We start from the raw sequence: 19,082 nt of genomic DNA, 5'->3' as shown, positions 1-19,082 counted from the left end.
ACTGTATATTCAAATTGGGATCTATTGAAATTAATTTATAACATTTTACATAACGACGACAATGATTAGGTTGGTTTCATATGGTATAAATGTATGTACATACATATGTATGTACATAACTATGTGTACATTGACTTTATTACTTTGTGCAACTCAAAATCATTTATTTCCTCAATTAGAATCAATTAGTGTTAAAAGAAAAAAAACATCTCAATAAAATTAAATTCATATACATACGAAAAAACACTTTTAGAAACAATTCTCAGAACAATGTACTACTTTTTAACGATTTTTAATGTCGAAAAAGTTTTGTTATATACATACAGTGTCTCTCAAAAATAAATAAATAAATTTATTATGTTGTCCAGACAGTCCTTAAATTTTATACCACATTTTAAAAATTAAAAAAAAAATAATTTACTTAGACTAATTTAACTTTTTTAAAAAAAGTGCAAAAAAATAGCTTCACAAAAGTATTCGAATTTTTTGTATAAATCATATTTAGATTAGCACTATGAAGTAAAAATAAATAATTAAAATGAAATTAATGTTTTGTATAATAGCCTTTATTTTTAAAAACAACTTCCAAGCGTCGTGGGATCGTTTCTACCAATTTATGGAATAGTTCTGGCGTTATTATGTCCCATTCGTCATGCAAAGCAACCGTATGGTGGTTTTGGAGGATAATGAGTGATTTAAAAGTTGTTCTTGTAAATATAACCACAAATTTTCAATGGAGTTTAAGTCCATTAAATTCATTAAAAATTTGGTGAAAGAAGATACTTAGTGTTGTAAATGATCAACATTTTCACGTACCAGGTCGTGTATTTTGGATCGTTTTTCTGTTGAAAAATAAATTGAATGGGTTGTAGCCCCATTTTGGTGGTACTAGCATGCAAATTCTGCTCTAAAATTGACAAGTGGACCTTCTAGTCTATAATTGCAATAATAAATTTTAGCAGTCCAACACCGTGGACGGACACAGAACCCCAAAATATGGCAGAGCAACTTGGGTCCTTTACAGTTGGTTTTAAGTTAGATAATTCCAAGGCATCTCCAAGCTTTCGCCATATCATTTGACGACCATCTGAGCCAAAAATATTATATTTGTTCTAATCGTCGAAGATAACCTCCTTCCAGAATCCAATATTCTTACTTATGAGTCTATTTGCGGAGTCAAGACACTTAACATCGATTAACTTCGATATGAGCGGTTTCCACCTTGGTATTTGACCATGCACATTATTTCTCCCTAGTACTTTGCGCACAATTTCGATACTAATTTTTATTCACAGGACTGTCCTGAGTTCGTTGTTAATTTTTGGAGCTGATAGATGAAGGTTCCTTCGGTATATTTATATATAATAAACCTCATACAATTACACCCAAATGGTTTTTTCTGTTTTTCAATATACGTTATGTTTTGTATTTTATTTTAATATTATAAACTCTATTTCTACCTGCTACCTGTATTTATTTACCGTACTTCATATGTTCATTAGCATACGCGTAATTTCATTAGCTTTTCAATGGTAAATAACACTTTATGGTTTCATTCTATTATCAATCAAATTTTTCATTTTAACTAAATTAATACAATTTATCCCAAACATCTACTTATTTGTTATGCTTGCTTTGTAAATAACGGTTTCTATGTTATTGCTTACATTATTTCGCAATGTTTCGGTAGCGTATATAGGATTCGATAAATTTAAATAAAATTTGATCTAGATTGAATTTTGAAAAACGGAAAAAACCGTTTCGGTAGATTTTATTGACGATTATTGTGAATTAATTTCAACGAACTATATTAAATTCATCTATGTAAATTTTAAATCTTTCCTTTGGAAGAAATTAATTCCTTTGATCCAGCTTGCCAAATATTGACCCCAGGACAAAAATTTCGAGAAACGCTATCTTATAATCAATTAAACTTTAATTTTAGTCGGGAACATCGACACCTTATTTTTCCTCCATACAAACGGGGCCACCTTAATATACATATGTTATGTTTTAATTGATATGGGTTTCTTTTAATATTTAACGATTGAAATATAAAATATGGAACAAATATCGTTAAAAGAATTTATATTCTCAAAAATGTATATACAGTGTCTCTCATAATTATTCGAATTTGGGTAAACTATAAAAAGAAACCAAATTTAATAATATATTTTGTGTGCAAAATAAATAAATTAATTTGTTATATTGTCTAGATAGTCCTTATGTTTGATATCACGCTTTTTAAAACTTGAAAAATTTGCATTGACTTAAATTAATTGTGCTTTTTTAAAAAAAGTCCATGAAATTGCCTCACAAAAGTATACGAATTTTTCCTGTATTTCATATTTGATCATATTAAACGCAACACAAATTTTAGAATCGAATGGTTTTTATGCGTAATATTGTTTTAAGGGGTTACTATCCACGGAAAGGGTATATTTTTGGACCATTTGGTCCACAATTTTGGGGAATTTGTACCCTCTTTTCATGTAATATCATTAAAATGGCGATTTTTGGCCATAATTGTAAATTTTTCTCCTTTTTTCCAGAGATAAAACAAAAATTTGATATTGGGACTTAAAAGACCCCTTGGGGTATCTAAAAATAATATTTTTGTTACAAGAATCTGTATTTAAACGTTCCAAGATAAATTATTCGGATCATTCTTCTGTCGCTAATTCAATATATTGGAACTTAAGTCCATTTTTATAATACTAGGATCAACTATTTTCGGGGAAAGTTTTCTGGTATATATTCTTTTAGATATCAGCTTTTATACATTTTAAGTTTTCAATGTGTTGTGGAAGTGTACAACTCCAAAACATGCCTCGAAGAAGCACCATTCAAAATAGTAAAATCATTATTTTTATATACCAATGGCCTCCATGCTGCATGGCACGATATCATTATGATCACATCAAAAATGTTGATATGTGTTTAAATATTATTTACTATGATCAAATTAAAACCAAAATTTAGAACTTACAGTGTTATTGTAACGGGCAACATAAGCGTGAAAGTTACGAGTATTAAAAACTGAAATCTACTATATAGGATGACGTTTTGTTAAGGCATGATTTGGGGTTGTATACCGCTATAATATATTGAAAATTTAAAATACATTAGTGCCAATATGTACATGAATATACACTAGACAACTTTGTCGGAAAATATGGTCACTAGAGGTACGAAAAGGGACTTATGATCCAGATAATTCAATTAGAAACTGAAAAACGATACCAAAAATACATCTTGGAACGATTAAGTACGGACCCTTTAACAAAAAATATTATTTTTAGATATTCTATGGGTTCTATTACATTCCAATATTAAATTTTGGTTTTATCTCTGGAAAAAGGGTGAAAACATTACAAATATAGCCAAAAATCGCCATTTTAATGATATTACATGAAAAGAGGGTACAAATCCCCCAAAATTGTGGACCAAATGGGTCAAAAATATATCCATGCGGTTGATAGTAACCCCTTAAAACAATATTAAGCATAAAACCATGCGATTCTAAAATTTGTGTATCGTATAATATGATCAAATATGAAATACAAGAAAAATTCGCATACTTTTGTGAGGCAATTTCATGGACTTTTTTTAAAAAAGCACAATTAATTTAAGTCAAGGCAAATTTTTCAAGTTTTAAAAAGCGTGATATCAAACATAAGGACTATCTAGACAATATAACAAATTAATTTATTTATTTTCCACACAAAATATATTATTAAATTTGGTTTCTTTTCATAGTTTACCTAAATTCGAATACTTATGAGAGACACTGTATGTAATATCAGTTTCTGAAAAAAATGCAATTAATTTTCCATATCAAATTGTAACAAAAATCTAAATGTTCACTAATTGTAATCGATCAAAATTCGGAAAATCTAAATTCTAAAAAAATCTGAAAATCAAAGACTAATTTTTTTTCAAAAATATTTTTTTTACAAAATAAAAACACCAGTGATTTGTTAAATTTTTTTATTATTTTTTACATTACATTTTTTACATTATTATTTCTGTACAAATTAATTAAATATTTTTTGACCACATCCCAGCAAAAAATAATTGATGTCATACTTTACAAACGACATCTTAATCACATCTAAAAATGCGATTGCATACTTTTCGTTTTTATAAACCAAACATATCCTTACAAATGAAAGCACGGTTAAAAATGGGGAAAGAGATGTAGAAAAGAAGTCACTACAAACAACATATTCGAAGTACTTCAAATTTTGATGAAAAACCAATGAAATTTACATAAGCGTTTCATTGAAAGAATGTGTTTTATTTTTGACATACAAATATCGGATTTTTGCAGCTTCTAAAGATAAGATTAGATGTAGTTCAAAGTTGTCAAAAATTAACAACATCTCTCCAATGACACACTAATGTAAAATTCATAGGTTTTTCACCTGAATTTCGGGTTACTAGTTGTGATGAAAATTCTACATCTTTTTCCACACTTTTTTTGCTGGGATACCAATAAATTTTAGCAATTTTTGTAAGTTTTCTCATTGTTTTCCTATTAACAAAATTATTATGTATATGCAAAAAACCTTAAGAAAAACCCCACATAATGTGTAATATATGTACATTATGTAGAATTTGACTTTGTAAAAATTTGACTTCAAGAAGTATTTACTCTTAGATGGAGGAAGATAATTGAACTAAATTTTTGCTTATTATTAATTATTGTATATGAAGTCGATTGGCATTAAATAAGAGGTTCGGTTTAAGAAATATATATCTTTGGAAATTTTATAGAAAACATTACTCTGAAAGAATACCCCAAATTTCAAGTCGATACTACACAGAAAAAAGTTTCAGCATAAATATTATGAACTGCTTTCATTGACTAAAGTTAATAATATTTAAGAATAAGTTCCTAAAATGTATGAATTTTTTCATTTTTATATTTTTAAACATAATCTAGAAGCCTTGACTTAAAATATTAAAAATTTTCTTTATATTTTTCTGTTTGTTAAAAAATGTTTGAAATTTTCTTTAGAAAATTTTTTATTTCTTTATGATTTTTAGATTGAAAACAATGAAATATGTATGCGCGTAACATGCAACATTTTCTGAAGAATGGATGTTTAGCTATATGCTGGTTTTTTTATTTCATATTTTGTTTTCCAGCATTTTTATTTATTTATCATAAAAATTCGCTAATATGTGATTATTTTCTAAAAAATGGAAGATATTAATAGGTAACGGTTATTTATTTATTGCATTTTTGATGAAAATCAAAGAAAATGAACAAAAAAAACAAAAAAATCTTTCATGTACAAATTCATACATTTTATGAACTTTTAATATTCTGAATGAAAATGGTTTGGGAAAAAAAGTCATGTTCGATTCATTCAATTTATTTCAAAATTCATTCCAAATATGAATTATTTTTTTCTGTGTATATATAGATCTCGAGATATATCACTTCATAAATGAAAAACATTTATGTGGGTATTGACAAGTATGTGCAGACATATGCAGGACGTAGTAAATTGGGATAAAAATTATATACATATATAGTACATAAATGTTGCCTTATTTCATGTTATTAAACAGATTTAGTTCTGAATGGATTATTATCGAATTATGAGCAGACGATTTAAGATTGAATTTTGGCGAATATATGTAGACTTGCCCTGCAGTACGATGAACTAGTTCGACAACGGCGATATCAACAGCCATTAAAAACTTTTACTAGTGAATTTTAAACCCACTAGCAATGTTACTTACAGGTGAATTTAACATGAGGATGTCATTGAAAGTGGCCGAATGCCACCTTATGCATTATATTTTTCCATTAGTTTCACTAGTTCAAAAACTCAAACAAAAAGGAAAAATTATTTCTGAAACTGAAACTATCGTTATGTAGTTAGAAGCTCTCACCACTGATCTACTGATCTCTTTTTCATACAAAGCTCTAATTTCAGCATCACATTTCGTCAGAAAGGTGTCAAGCGGTTACTTTAAGCACTACATGTGGCTACCAAAGTGACATTTTTAAAACATTTAATTTTTCTGGAATTTATTTTCATTAACCTCATGGGAAAATTAATAAAATGTGAACTATTGATTACTATGGGGAAATGTAGTGAACGTTTCGACAAAATATCGACCTCTTTATTTACTAGTTAGTTCGAAATGCGGTAATATAACTAGTGAATGATGCCAATTGGCACTTTTCGTACTGTAGGGATATTTCTGTCGAAATTAAAGTGGATATAAAAACTTTTCCGATACTATTCTTTAGACAATTTACAACATTTGTTTATAAAATAAGTAGTCTTATTCCAAATATATAATAAAATCAGTGGTGAAAATTTTCTATAAACCTGTACGAATTTTTAGCATAGGTTTCAAAATAATATACCGAAGATATGTATAAAATATCCCCAATCACAAAAATTCCAAGGGTTGGCATCCCTAGTGCGACCTGCTTTAAAAATCACCAAGCGCTGCGGTGGAGGAACAAATATCTTCATTGATATGGTAACCTTTCTAATTAATGGTTTTGTTTTGCTATGCGTATTCGCCATTACTTGAAGTTTTCACATATTCCTACAATTACACAAGTAGTTTTTGCATTTGCATGGAAACTAGGCTAATTGGCATTTTATTTAGCACTGCATACAATATAAAATATACAAGAGAAATCTTATCTAGCTGCTAACAGTATTCCTTGAGTGAACGGTGCATTTTAAGATGTTAAAATTAAAGCAGTTTTCCGGTAAAGAATATTACGAAACTAATATGTTTAAAGTTTAACCAAGCATATCTTTTCTGGATTGTAGGTATTACTACAGCACTTAAAAATGGTGTCAACTTTAGCACAACTATTAAAAGAGAGGTTAATCCAAAAACAGCTGTACTCATGCTAAACATGGGTGGACCTCAGACAACAGATCAAGTACATGATTATTTGTTACGCATAATGACTGATAGGGATATGATACAATTACCGGTACAAAGTAAATTGGGACCTTGGATTGCTCAGAGACGTACTCCTGAAGTTCAAAAGAAGTATCAAGAAATCGGAGGTGGTTCTCCAATTTTAAAATGGACAGACCTACAAGGTGAACTAATGTGTAAGGAATTGGATCGCTTATCACCAGAAACAGCACCACATAAACATTACGTCGGTTTTCGTTATGTGAATCCTTTAACAGAAGATACTTTAGAGAAAATTGAAAAGTAAAACTTTAAATGCATTAACTGTGATGTTTTAAATTCATAAGCCATTACTATTATTTCAGAGATAAACCCGAGAGAATAGTATTATTTTCTCAGTATCCTCAATATAGTTGTGCAACTTCTGGTTCAAGTTTTAATTCCATTTACCAACACTATCGTAAAAGGTAATTTGTAATATATACATGTGTTTTAAATAGTGTTGAGTCATAGCTTATTTCGTAGGTCTCTGCCATCAAATATCAAATGGAGTGTCATTGATCGCTGGGGTTCGCATCCCTTGCTGATTAAAACATTTGCCGATCGTATTCGGGAAGAATTGGATAAATTTTGTGAGACTAAACGCAATGATGTAGTTATTCTTTTTACTGCTCATTCTCTACCTTTGAAAGCAGTAAATCGTGGAGATCCTTATCCCTCAGAAATAGGAGCAAGTGTACATATGGTCATGAAGGAATTGGGTAACACCAATCCCTACAGTTTGGCGTGGCAATCAAAAGTGGGACCACTGCCCTGGTTGGCACCAGCAACTGATGATGCTATTAAAGTTTGTTATCTCTTAATACTAAATCTGAGTGTTCTTATTACATTAATCGTTTTTAGGGCTATGTAAAACAAGGCTTAAAGAATTTTATTTTGGTACCAATTGCGTTTGTTAACGAACATATTGAAACTTTGCATGAACTGGATATTGAATATTGTGATGAATTAGCAAAAGAGGTGATTTGAATTCTTCATTCATACATAAGTTAAAAAATAACATACCTTTGTCTTACAGGTGGGTGTTGAGGAAATGCGTAGAGCTGCTGCACCAAATGACCACCCTTTGTTTATTAATGCTCTTAGTAGCATTGTGGCGGAACACTTGACACAAGATCAAACCGTTAATCCAAAATTTTTAATGCGCTGTCCAATGTGCGTCAATCCAAGATGTCGCGATAGCAAGAAATGGTATAAGGAAATCTGTTCACGTTAAACTGTACTATTTTGGTTAATTGGGTTCATTAAATAATTGTTTTATTTTACTCTTTCGAAATAAATATTGCACTAATATCTCTCTATCACTTTTGAAAAATAAACATAGAAAATGAAAACAAAAATTTTAAGCGGTAAATGTTTTTAGTGTTGCCAGATCTAACAATAAACTATTAAGTGTGCTGCCAGATTAGTCTATAATAATTAAATACAGCTTAAAAGAATCAATTCTTTTGTAAAAATTTAAAATACTTTCTCAGTTTGATAAATATAGTTTGTATAATTCCATTATTTTAACCAGCTGTAGCAAACTTAATTCAAAATTGTTTGGTGTAAACATTTATTCTTGCTCTCATTTAGTTTAGGAGTTACGGACATTTAATGATTTATAATATAATGTAGAATATCTTCCGCACTATCTATCCAAATTTTACTTTTTAAATATTTTTTGAAAAGCTTTCAAACGATGTATGCAAATTTAAGAATTTCTCTTTAATTTACGATATGAACACAGCATATAAAACGAAATATTGAATAGGAGATAGAATGAGCTTTCATTTGATGTACATTGCAAATTCCTAGCCCATTTAAATGCCTTAGAATTATTGAATTAAAAACTTAGTTTAAATATTTTTTTTAAATTAATACAACAATAAGTTCATAAAACTTTTTAATTATTTCACAAAATGTTTGGAATTTTTCTCTGTGGGATAAAATAAAAAAAATTAACATAACTGACGTCCTGCTATTTTTCGTTTGCGACGCTTTTCCAGAGAATACAACAAAAAGTTCATAAAACTTTTTAATTATTTCACAAAATGTTTGGAATTTTTCTCTGTGGGATAAAATAAAAAAATTAACATAACTGAATAATTATTTGAAAAAATCACAAACAGTCCATAAAACTGTTAACTTATTTCACAAAATCGCATCCTTTTTCCATCTGCGACGCTTTTTAAACCATTAGTGCATCAGGTTTTATGTAAGTCTACACTGCAGAATTATATGTATTTATGAAAGTCCCAGTCCTTTCTTTTCACTTGAAAAGAAATAATATCAAGATATAAAAATTAAGAACTTTAAAATTGTTTTTTACTCTAATGCGTTTATATAACATTTAGAAAACTATTTTTTTTTAATCAAAAAAATCACTTATTATGTTTTCTATATAATACTTTTCTATATAATACGAGCAAGCCATTCACGAGATTTTTAACTTTATATATACAGTTGTTGAACGTCTATAACTGCATAACTATAAAAGAGCAAACCAAAAAAATAGTATCGTTAGATTCCGTATTAAAATTACTATCAATGGAAAAAAAATGAAAAAAATTTGGAGCCGTTTACAGTCGTTAAGGAGTTCCCATTATTCCCATTCAAATTTTCTATTTGTCGACTTTTTCCAAACTTCTTTCGAAGTTCCGATTAATTCAATGTATGAACCGCATACATTGAATTAATACAATTTTACAGCAAAATAAATTATTTCGAGGAGGACGAAGATATCCCAACATGGCACAATTATTCCAGGGTTTTGAAATTATCAGCATGAGACTCACTCATCGATTCTCAAGCTCAGTTTTTTGCTAAAAAGAGTTTAATTTTATCATTTAGATTGAATTTGGATCTAACAAATAAAATTAAGTTAAAGAAATAGCAGGAAATTACAGTTGTTAGAAAACAAAAATCCATCAGCAAATTTTTCAAACCGTCTAGATGTTTAAGATGGAAAAACGTGTGCGTTGTTCTTAGTTATTTGAAATTAAATTTGTATTAATAATTTGACACATTAATTTGAATGGTTTTTTGTCCATTAAATAAAGAAATTTGTATGTATGTATGTATGGGTTTCCGTCTGTCTTACGTAATAAGTTTACATTTCTGAGGTCTTCTAGATATCCTCTGATTTTTATTCCGAGAATTTTCAAATTAAGCTTTGAGAGATCATTTATAGTCCGAATTGCTCGTTATTGGAATGGCTTGCCTCACGAGTTAAGAATCTCACTCTAACAATATTTTTCGTCTCAAACCTACCTACCTACCTACATTATTATTATTCTATAAGTATTACTTATTGGACTTATTCACTGATATTTTATTTAACTTTATTAATTTTCTTTTTATTATATATGGCTGGGGAGCCAATTATGTTTGTATGATTGTAGTTTTTAGATACATAGGCTTTGTATTGTGAATGAATAAATAAATTAATAATTAATAAATAAATAAATTGGTTCAGGAGTCTAAGTTTGGTCCAATCGCACATTATCAATGATCTTATTTTTTTCTGATTTAATTGAATCAAGTTTTCAAAGCTCTGATTGCATGTTCAAGATTTTCCATCAATTTTTATTCCCGTTACTTCGTTTATTTTATAGTCTGGTAACTCACATGTTTTCGTTTTTGTTTTGATTATTACTACTCGTGGAAGATAAATTTAGTAGAATTAAAAAAAATATGCAAATAAACAAAAATAATAAAAAAATATTGCCATCAGCAATTTTCGTTGTTCCCAAAACAAAAAACATTTTGCCAACAAACTTTAGAAAGTTATAAAAATTATTTCAATAACATACTGGAGTCATAAATCAAAAACAAAAAATGTTGATTTCGCTTAAAACGAAAAAATATTTTCCAATAAGAGTTAATTTTGTTTAAAATACTGGAATTTTATAAAAAAAAAGAAATTAATGACTAAACATAAAAAATACTTGCAATTGCAGCGAAATTTGAAACTACAAATTTATTTTTTCACTTTTAAAACATACAACAAACACATGGTTAATTGAAAATATAAGAAAATAAAAAAGACTACAGAAATCAAATGACTGTGTTATGAAATCAATCATTCGGTGGATTCTAACATTTCAATTGTTCTACAAGTTCAATAGCGGACATTATAATTCTAAATTTTTAATTAACATTTAAATAAATTATTTCTGCTACAACTACAGGGAGCTATCCAGAAAAGACTGATGTCGATTTACTTTGCTTAATAGTTTTGGAACCTCGCGACAATACCAACGGAGCATTTTATTATAGACATTGTATATAAATTTATAATAATCTTATCGCTCCAAACCGGTAATAAATATACGATTTGCTAATATCTTATTTGATTTTTAAGATACTGAATTTAAACTAACACAAACAAAAGCATTTTACACTCATGAATCCTCCTACTGGCAGTCCAAATAACTACTACAACAACAACGGTAATACAAATAATAACGACTCCGATCATAGTCACCAACAACAAAAAGAATGTCACAATAATACACAACACAGTCAAAACATTAATTGTCATGAAAGTCACTCAACAGTCTACTCTATACCCTCATCGCCTCCGATCAGTTATTCTGTATCAACATCCCATCCGACTTTCAACGCAAATAACAATCCAAACAGGTAATTAAATTTACTTTTCTTATTTTTCCGATGTATGTATTTTAAGAATATTTTAAAATATACTATTTGTTTTTTTAATGTAAACCTTGTAATACTTAAAATTTCAAAAAGTGAATAACATGCATTTAAAACAAGATTTTTCTTTTACGTAATAATTGTTTAATTGATTGCTGTAGTGTTTGTCAATCAATAAAAAAAGAAGGCAATAATCATGACTTATTCATTTTACAAAATTCGGATGTTTTTGTTTGGAACTTTGAACATAAATTCAACAACTATTGATATTTAGAATGGTTTTTATATTATTATAGGTATAAAAATTTCTATAAATGTTGCAATTTTTGCTAAAAATGCAACCATTTGAATATTTGCTGTTTAAGCTTTTTATCTGTTAGAGGTTAATAACTAAAAAAATTCACGTGCCACATCCACAATGCAAGAGACAGTACAATTACAAACAGCAATTTATATTTATACCCTACACCACTATAGTATTATACATTTGTGCTGATGTTTGTAACGCACAAAAATTTTGGTCCTAGACCAACCTTAACGTATGTACAATAGACCGACTCACTCTGTATTGAAAGCAAAAACGTGTTTTTGTTACCCCTCCCAAAATTTACCTTGCTTTGTTTTATGATCGTTCGTGAGCTGGACCAAAATTAAAGAAGGTATTTTTGAATTATTTTTTAAAAATTTTGTTTTGTTTTGAAACAATATATTCAATATTGGGTATCATTTGGAAGGTGTTTTAAAGGCGCGTCCAATGATGTGTTAATCATAAATAACAGTCTCCTAATAATTGTCATATTCCAAAAGGATTTAAAATTCTTAGGTTTTTCATGGATATAAATAAAATTTATGCATAATTTTGCAAATTGTGTACACCTTTAGACGCGGATTTAATCCCTTTCAAATGATACCATATAATGCATATTTTGTTTAAGAAAAAAACTGTAAAATTTAAAATATAACTAAAAAGGGTCTTTTTTGTAACCGGTCCAGCTCACGAACGGCTATCGATAGACTCAAAATATTTTGGGAACCATCATAAAACAAAGATTTTTTGAAGCTGGGTAAAATATTGAATTGAACATGAAAAATCGTGTCCCCCATAGGATATTTTTTTGAAAACTGTCCAGCTCACGAACGGACAATACTAAACCAAAAATATTTTGGATAACATAACAGATAATATTTTGAGGGGGGTAACTCTATCACCATTTTTGTGAGTCGGTCTAATGTACAACAATAGGCTTAAAATCTTAAAGTCTGTAAACATTGTTATCAAAGTGCAGGTCACAATTTGATAGATAATTCGATGAGATTTGGTAAACGCAACGCCTGCAACATTTCACAGCGGATTCTATGACCTAAAATTAAAATTTACGTGTATCATATTTATTTTAACGTGAATTCGTAATTTTTCTAATAATTGCCACTTTATTAGAATAAATATTGGTTATTTATGAGAAAATAATTGATATTTAAAAGTATAAATATTAAAGTTGACTTGCCTATCTGCACGTTCTCCTTATCGCTCATTTACAACTAAGGTTCATAACTCAAAATCCGATGTTTTTTTAATCTAAATGCTATAAAATATTCGCCATGTTAAAATCTTTAAGATTCATAGTATTATATTTTTATAGAATTGTTATGAAAATAAAATTTATGTTTTTACGCTTATTTTATTATCAAAAAATTATCTTGTAGCCAATTAACACATTTACCCAGAATAGGTATTTTATAAATATGTATGTACATTATGCAAATTATTAAATTATCCACCAGTTATCCACCAAAAATGAAAAAATATCAAAGAAATTTTCGAACTATTGAATAAAAATATGAAAGTTAGCTGAGGACATGGCGGTGGAAAGGGTTAAGTAAGATACGAATCTTTGATATAATTGCCCAATTCACAATCGGCGTCGTAGCATTGTATATTGTACTTTTTATTATTTTTATTTTATTTATTTCGAAAACAAAACTATAATAAAACAGATTATGACATACAACGATATTTTTTCTAAACGTCATTTAAAGAATTGTAAAATGATATTAAACTTTCACATTTTACTCGAAACTGCGTTTTAGGAGTTATTTTTTAAATAGTTTCAAATCATCAAATCATATTTATAGATACTTTAAATTGACCTACGTACGCATGTACATACATATGAATTCTAGTAAATCATTATTTGATGCTCTTCGCGTTTTTAAAACTACCACAATATTAAAGCAAAAAAGTAAGAAAAAATTATCATATTTCTTATTTGCACAAGTATCATTTGTAACACAAAGTAGAATGAATAATCTTATCTACTATGTGTATATACAATGAAGCCTTATTGTAATAAAATAGTTAGAAAATCAGTCAGTTCTCGTTCGAATACCAGATTGTCTTCATCTAAATATTGTTACTAAATTATGTAGTTAAATTTTAATTCAATGCGGAAATTTCTATATAAACTTTTAGGTTTAAGTTTTAAGTATGAAAAACTTATTTTTTTATTTATTCTAATCTTAATTCTGTAATTATTGTTAATGTATTGAATTTTTTCAGGTCTTCAGAACCATATGAACCCTCAGAGGCTAGTACACTATTGGGTGGAGGAAATCATAGCAAAATGAAAATAAAATTTGGTGGTATTTTTAAACAACGAAGTCTCATTGTAGACTTGCTGGCGATATTCTTTGGAATTGGCACTTGGATAGGGATTAATGGTACCTTCATACAATTACCTCTACTGGTAGAGGTCGCACCTGAAGGCTGGAGTTTGCCTTCTTATCTGAGTGTTATGGTACAAATTGGCAATTTGGGCCCTTTGGCATATACGTTATTACAAAAATTTTCCAAACACAAAGACGCTTATATGATATATGGCTTATTGATAACGGGCACTCTATCAGCTATTCTGACGGCCTTCTTTTACAGTCGAACAGCAATTCTATTTGGGTCAGAACACAGTGTGGCCTTGTTTGCGTTAACATTCTTTACTGCCCTAACGGCCTGTACGAGCTCAGTTCTATTTATGCCCTACATGGGTAGATTTAAAGAAATCTACTTGGTTACTTATTTTATTGGTGAAGGCCTAAGCGGTTTATTACCCAGCGTAGTGGCCCTAATTCAAGGCATTGGTGGTACCGCTGAGTGCCGACTGGCTAATGTTACTGAAACTGGCCAAGAAATATATGAGAAATATGTGCCACCGCCTGTTTTTGGTACAAGGGAATTTTTCATTTTCGTATTTGTCATGATGGTGTTAAGTTTTGTCGGCTTTCTGCTATTAGATCGTCTGAAGTTAGCGAAAAAGCAATATGCAGCTGTTCAAGTTGGTCACGGCAATAATTATGTATACGAAAGGGAAACTAAAAATGTACCAAATACGAATGGTGTAGAAGCAGCTAATGGTCAAACTAATAACAATACGGTTGCTGAAACGGATAAGGTCAACGTTGATTTGACACCAGAAATTTCATCTAGTACATACATATTCTTGTTATTACTAATTGGCACAATAAGCTTCTTCGCCAATGGCATTTTCAATAGTATACAATCATACTCCTGCCTTCCCTATGGCGGGCAAGCTTACCATTTATCAGCTACATTAAGTGTTATTGCTAATCCATTGGCGTGTTTCTTGGCCATTTTCTTACCTCATACTTCTCTACGCAGTATATTGACACTAACTGGATTAGCAGGTCTACTGACAGTATATGTATTTGTTACAGCCGCCATGAGTCCATTCCCACCGCTATATGGTACAACGGCTGGAGCAGTGTTAGTGGTAAGAATATATATTTTAAAATATACATAAATATGGCTTTTGAATAATTTTTAAACTTTTTCCATTTTCAGATTATTACATGGACTCTACTAATAGGTTTAGTTAGTTACATTAAACTGAGCATAACCACAGTAATGCGATCTCAGGGTGGTAAATCGTTGGTGTGGACTGGCGGTTTAACACAATTAGGTTCAACAATTGGCTCAATACTTATTTTTATTTTAATAAATTATACTAATAGTTTTACGGCGGCGTCTTATGAAGAATGTTGAAGCATTTTGATATATATCTTTTAGTTTTAAAAATTAAACTCATTGTTTTCATCACGTCACCACAGCTGAAAAAAGCTTTATATCGGTAATTTTCTACAAGACTGGCATAATCCAAAATTTGGGGTTTTTGAACTGTGGGCTACAAAACATGCGTCAATCGTTCATATATGTACTTAACTTTATCAAATTTTAAATTGTATGTTTATTTCGGTGTGAGATCGATTTTGAACTAAAGCTCACGAATATCAGATAATTACAAATTAAATTTCAATTTAGATTAACATTAAACTCTACTATCTTAATCAAGTTTACATTTTCAAATCTCTTGATATGTTTAAAATTACTTAAAATATGTATATTAAAATGTCATTAAACATTCGAAGCCATTTTCCTTGACAGATTTTTTGGATTATGACAGTCTTGTAGTAAATGAACGACAAGTACAAAGTAAACGCAAATTTGGATTTGTTTTTGAACAAGATACCTGAAATCCCACTTATGTATAAGAAAGTATTTCGAACTTAACTTTATATGTATGTGATATTTGCCGATAGTTAAATTAATTTTATTTTCCTTTATACAAAAGAAAAAAAACAATAGCAAATGAACAAATGGTCCAAAAAGATTGTTTTTAATAAAATACCCATTACATTTTTAAATGACACTGTTGAAATATTTTTTTCTTTTTGTTTTATGAGAAATAGTTTAAGCTAAGTTTGCCTTCGATATTGTGCCTATTTCAGTTATTTAAGTTGAGTTCACTACCATCGTTATCGCCATCATAAATTGTACTCATGTCAGCATTTACTCTCTTTAACTTATAGAGGCTCATTTCGCTGCCATAACAGGATGCATAGCAGGAGGAGGTATCCTTTTCAATATCACTCTCAGAAAGAAAACTTTCAGTTTGAACAGCAACATTAATATTATTCAAGCTGTTAAAATCCCAAGATGTTGTAGGATATTATTCAGTTTGAATTCGATTTAAATTATTTATTTTATCTCTAATGCCATTACTAATGCATTTATTCATATCTGAATTTCGAGGCTTTATATTTTTTAGTTTTCCAAAGAACGTGTTAACTTTCTCAAAGGATTCTTTGACTTTCGAAAATAGGAACAGACTTTTCTCAAAAACATCATTTTTATAAAGTTGTTCAAATGCTTGTAGATAGTTAGGCTTTTCCAACTTTTGCTGATTAAATGTGGTAAACAAATGACTATCTGTACTTATCAATTCAAAATCTCTTATTAGCTTTTTAATATGTGTCACTTGATGCTCAAAACCATCATCACTTTTCTGATCCGTTATCGGCATTGAAAAAAATTTACAGAATTCCTTTATTAAAATCATCGAAATTGTTGTAACATCTTCTTGTTTTCGCGTAAGTATCCTTAGCTGATAATTGAGATCGTGCAGGAAACATTCGATACGTTGAGTTTGATTAGATGCTTAAATTTTCAATAATTTAAAATTAATATTTTTTATTAAAATACATAGTACATACATACGTATTTGTACGTATGCATGTTCTTATATTGTATATCTTACGGTAGATATTATAGTCTTTGTTCATGATTTATTAAGTTTTGTATTATTTATTCTAAAAATTCATCGCCGCAAAATATTATTACATATCTTTTAATTTAGTTTATTCAAAATATTATAGTTTTTATATGACACTTAAGTATTTGCTAAGTAAATAGGTATCTATTTGATATAAACTGAAAACATGTTTGTTTGTATCATAAACTTTTTAATTAAACAAAATACATAGCGCTTATTTACAAAAAAAGTTTTCCTTAAAAAAATACATATGTATATCCACATATGTATATACATACATCAATTCAAAATCCACAATTGTTGAGTTAGGAAATTGTTAAAGTAATTGAACGATATGAGTAATAATAAAAAACGGACGGACAGAGAGACAGACAGAAGGACATGACTTAATTTACTCCGATATCTATAAGGATTCAGAATATATATACTTTATAGGGTCGGAAAATTATATTTTGGAAATTAGAAACGGAATGACAAACTCAAAATGACTCACGAAGGTGAAGGGTATAAAAATAAGTCACATTTTAAATACATACAGTGTCTCTCATAAGTATTCGAATTTAGGTAAACTATGAAAAAAACCAAATTTAATAATATATTTTGTGTGGAAAATAAATAAATTAATTTCTTATATTGTCTAGATAGTCCTTAGATTTGATATCACGCTTTTTAAAACTTGAAAAATTTGCATTGATTTAAATTAATTGTGCTTTTTTAAAAAAAGTCCATGAAATTGCCTCACAAAAGTATACGAATTTTTCCTGTATTTCATATTTGATCATATTATACGCAACACAAATTTTAGAATCGAATGGTTTTTATGCGTAATATTGTTTTAAGGGGTTACTATCCACGGAAAGGATATATTTTTGGCCCATTTGGTCCACAATTTTGCGGAATTTGTACCCTCTTTTCATGTAATATCATTAAAATGGCGATTTTTTGGCTATATTTGTAATGTTTTCACCCTTTTTCCAGAAATAAAACCAAAATTTAATATTGGAATTTAATAGAACCCATAGGGTATCTAAAAATAATATTTTTTGTTATAAGGATCTGTACTTAAACGTTCCAAGATGTATTTTTGGTATCGTTTTTCAGTTTCTAATTGAATTATCTGGATCATAAGTCCCTTTTCGTACCTCTAGGGACGATATTTTTCGACAAAGTTGTCTAGTGTATATTCATGTACATATTGGCACTAATGTATTTTAAATTTTCAATATATTATAGCGGTATACAACCCCAAAACATGCCTTAACAAAACGTCATCCTATATAGTAGATTTCAGTTTTTACTACTCGTAACTTTCACGCTTATGTTGCCCGTTACAATAACACTGTAAGTCCTAAATTTTGGTTTTAATTTGATCATAGTAAATAATATTTAAACACATATCAACATTTTTGATGTGATCATAATGATATCGTGCCATGCAGCATGGAGGCCATTGGTATATAAAAATAATGATTTTACTATTTTGAATGGTGTTTCTTCGAGGCATGTTTTGGAGTTGTACACTTCCACAACACATTGAAAACTTAAAATGTATAAAAGCTGATATCTAAAATAATATATACCAGAAAACTTTCCCCGAAAATAGTTGATCCTAGTATTATAAAAATGGACTTAAGTTCCAATATATTGAATTAGCGAAAGAAGAATGATCCGAATAATTTATCTTGGAACGTTTAAATACAGATTCTTGTAACAAAAGATATTATTTTTAGATACCCCAAAGGGTCTTTTAAGTCCCAATATCAAATTTTTGTTTTATCTCTGGAAAAAAGGAGAAAAATTTACAATTATGGCCAAAAATCGCCATTTTAATGATATTACATGAAAAGA

General features: G+C 28.9%; 4 protein-coding genes across 4 annotated transcripts in view; 2 read left to right on the top strand and 2 right to left on the bottom strand.

Moving 5' to 3' along the window:
• LOC119600783 (organic cation transporter protein) overlaps positions 1–8,112 on the bottom strand; it is a 35,415-nt gene extending 27,303 nt beyond the window's left edge. Inside the window, exon 1 of the mRNA XM_037951322.1 lies at positions 7,978–8,112. The gene's annotated coding sequence lies outside the window, so the exon portion shown is untranslated. The remainder of the gene's footprint in view (positions 1–7,977) is intronic.
• LOC119600801 (ferrochelatase, mitochondrial) lies at positions 6,502–8,272 on the top strand. The gene is made up of 6 exons (XM_037951357.1): positions 6,502–6,751; positions 6,816–7,215; positions 7,278–7,379; positions 7,438–7,759; positions 7,816–7,932; positions 7,991–8,272. Exons 1-6 carry the CDS (start codon positions 6,727–6,729, stop codon positions 8,186–8,188), a joined length of 1,164 nt encoding a protein of 387 aa, XP_037807285.1. The 5' UTR covers positions 6,502–6,726; the 3' UTR covers positions 8,189–8,272.
• Positions 8,273–10,595: 2,323 nt separating this feature from the next.
• Positions 10,596–16,331, top strand: LOC119600664 (solute carrier family 52, riboflavin transporter, member 3-A). Its single transcript, XM_037951082.1, has 3 exons — positions 10,596–11,598; positions 14,171–15,395; positions 15,467–16,331. The coding sequence occupies exons 1-3, from the start codon at positions 11,360–11,362 to the stop codon at positions 15,665–15,667; spliced, it is 1,665 nt and encodes a 554-aa protein (XP_037807010.1). The 5' UTR covers positions 10,596–11,359; the 3' UTR covers positions 15,668–16,331.
• Positions 16,332–16,457: 126 nt separating this feature from the next.
• Positions 16,458–17,357, bottom strand: LOC119600672. The gene is made up of 2 exons (XM_037951093.1): positions 17,220–17,357; positions 16,458–17,119 (listed from the first exon to the last, which is right to left on the bottom strand). Exons 1-2 carry the CDS (start codon positions 17,242–17,244, stop codon positions 16,632–16,634), a joined length of 513 nt encoding a protein of 170 aa, XP_037807021.1. The 5' UTR covers positions 17,245–17,357; the 3' UTR covers positions 16,458–16,631.
• Between the last annotated feature and the right edge of the window lie 1,725 nt (positions 17,358–19,082).

This window comes from Lucilia sericata, unplaced genomic scaffold (assembly GCF_015586225.1).
Source record: "Lucilia sericata isolate MDLA Ls3-8-SP2 unplaced genomic scaffold, ASM1558622v1 Contig000005F_arrow, whole genome shotgun sequence".
Taxonomy (NCBI): domain Eukaryota; kingdom Metazoa; phylum Arthropoda; class Insecta; order Diptera; family Calliphoridae; genus Lucilia; species Lucilia sericata.
This window is presented reverse-complemented; position numbering and strand designations above follow the sequence as displayed.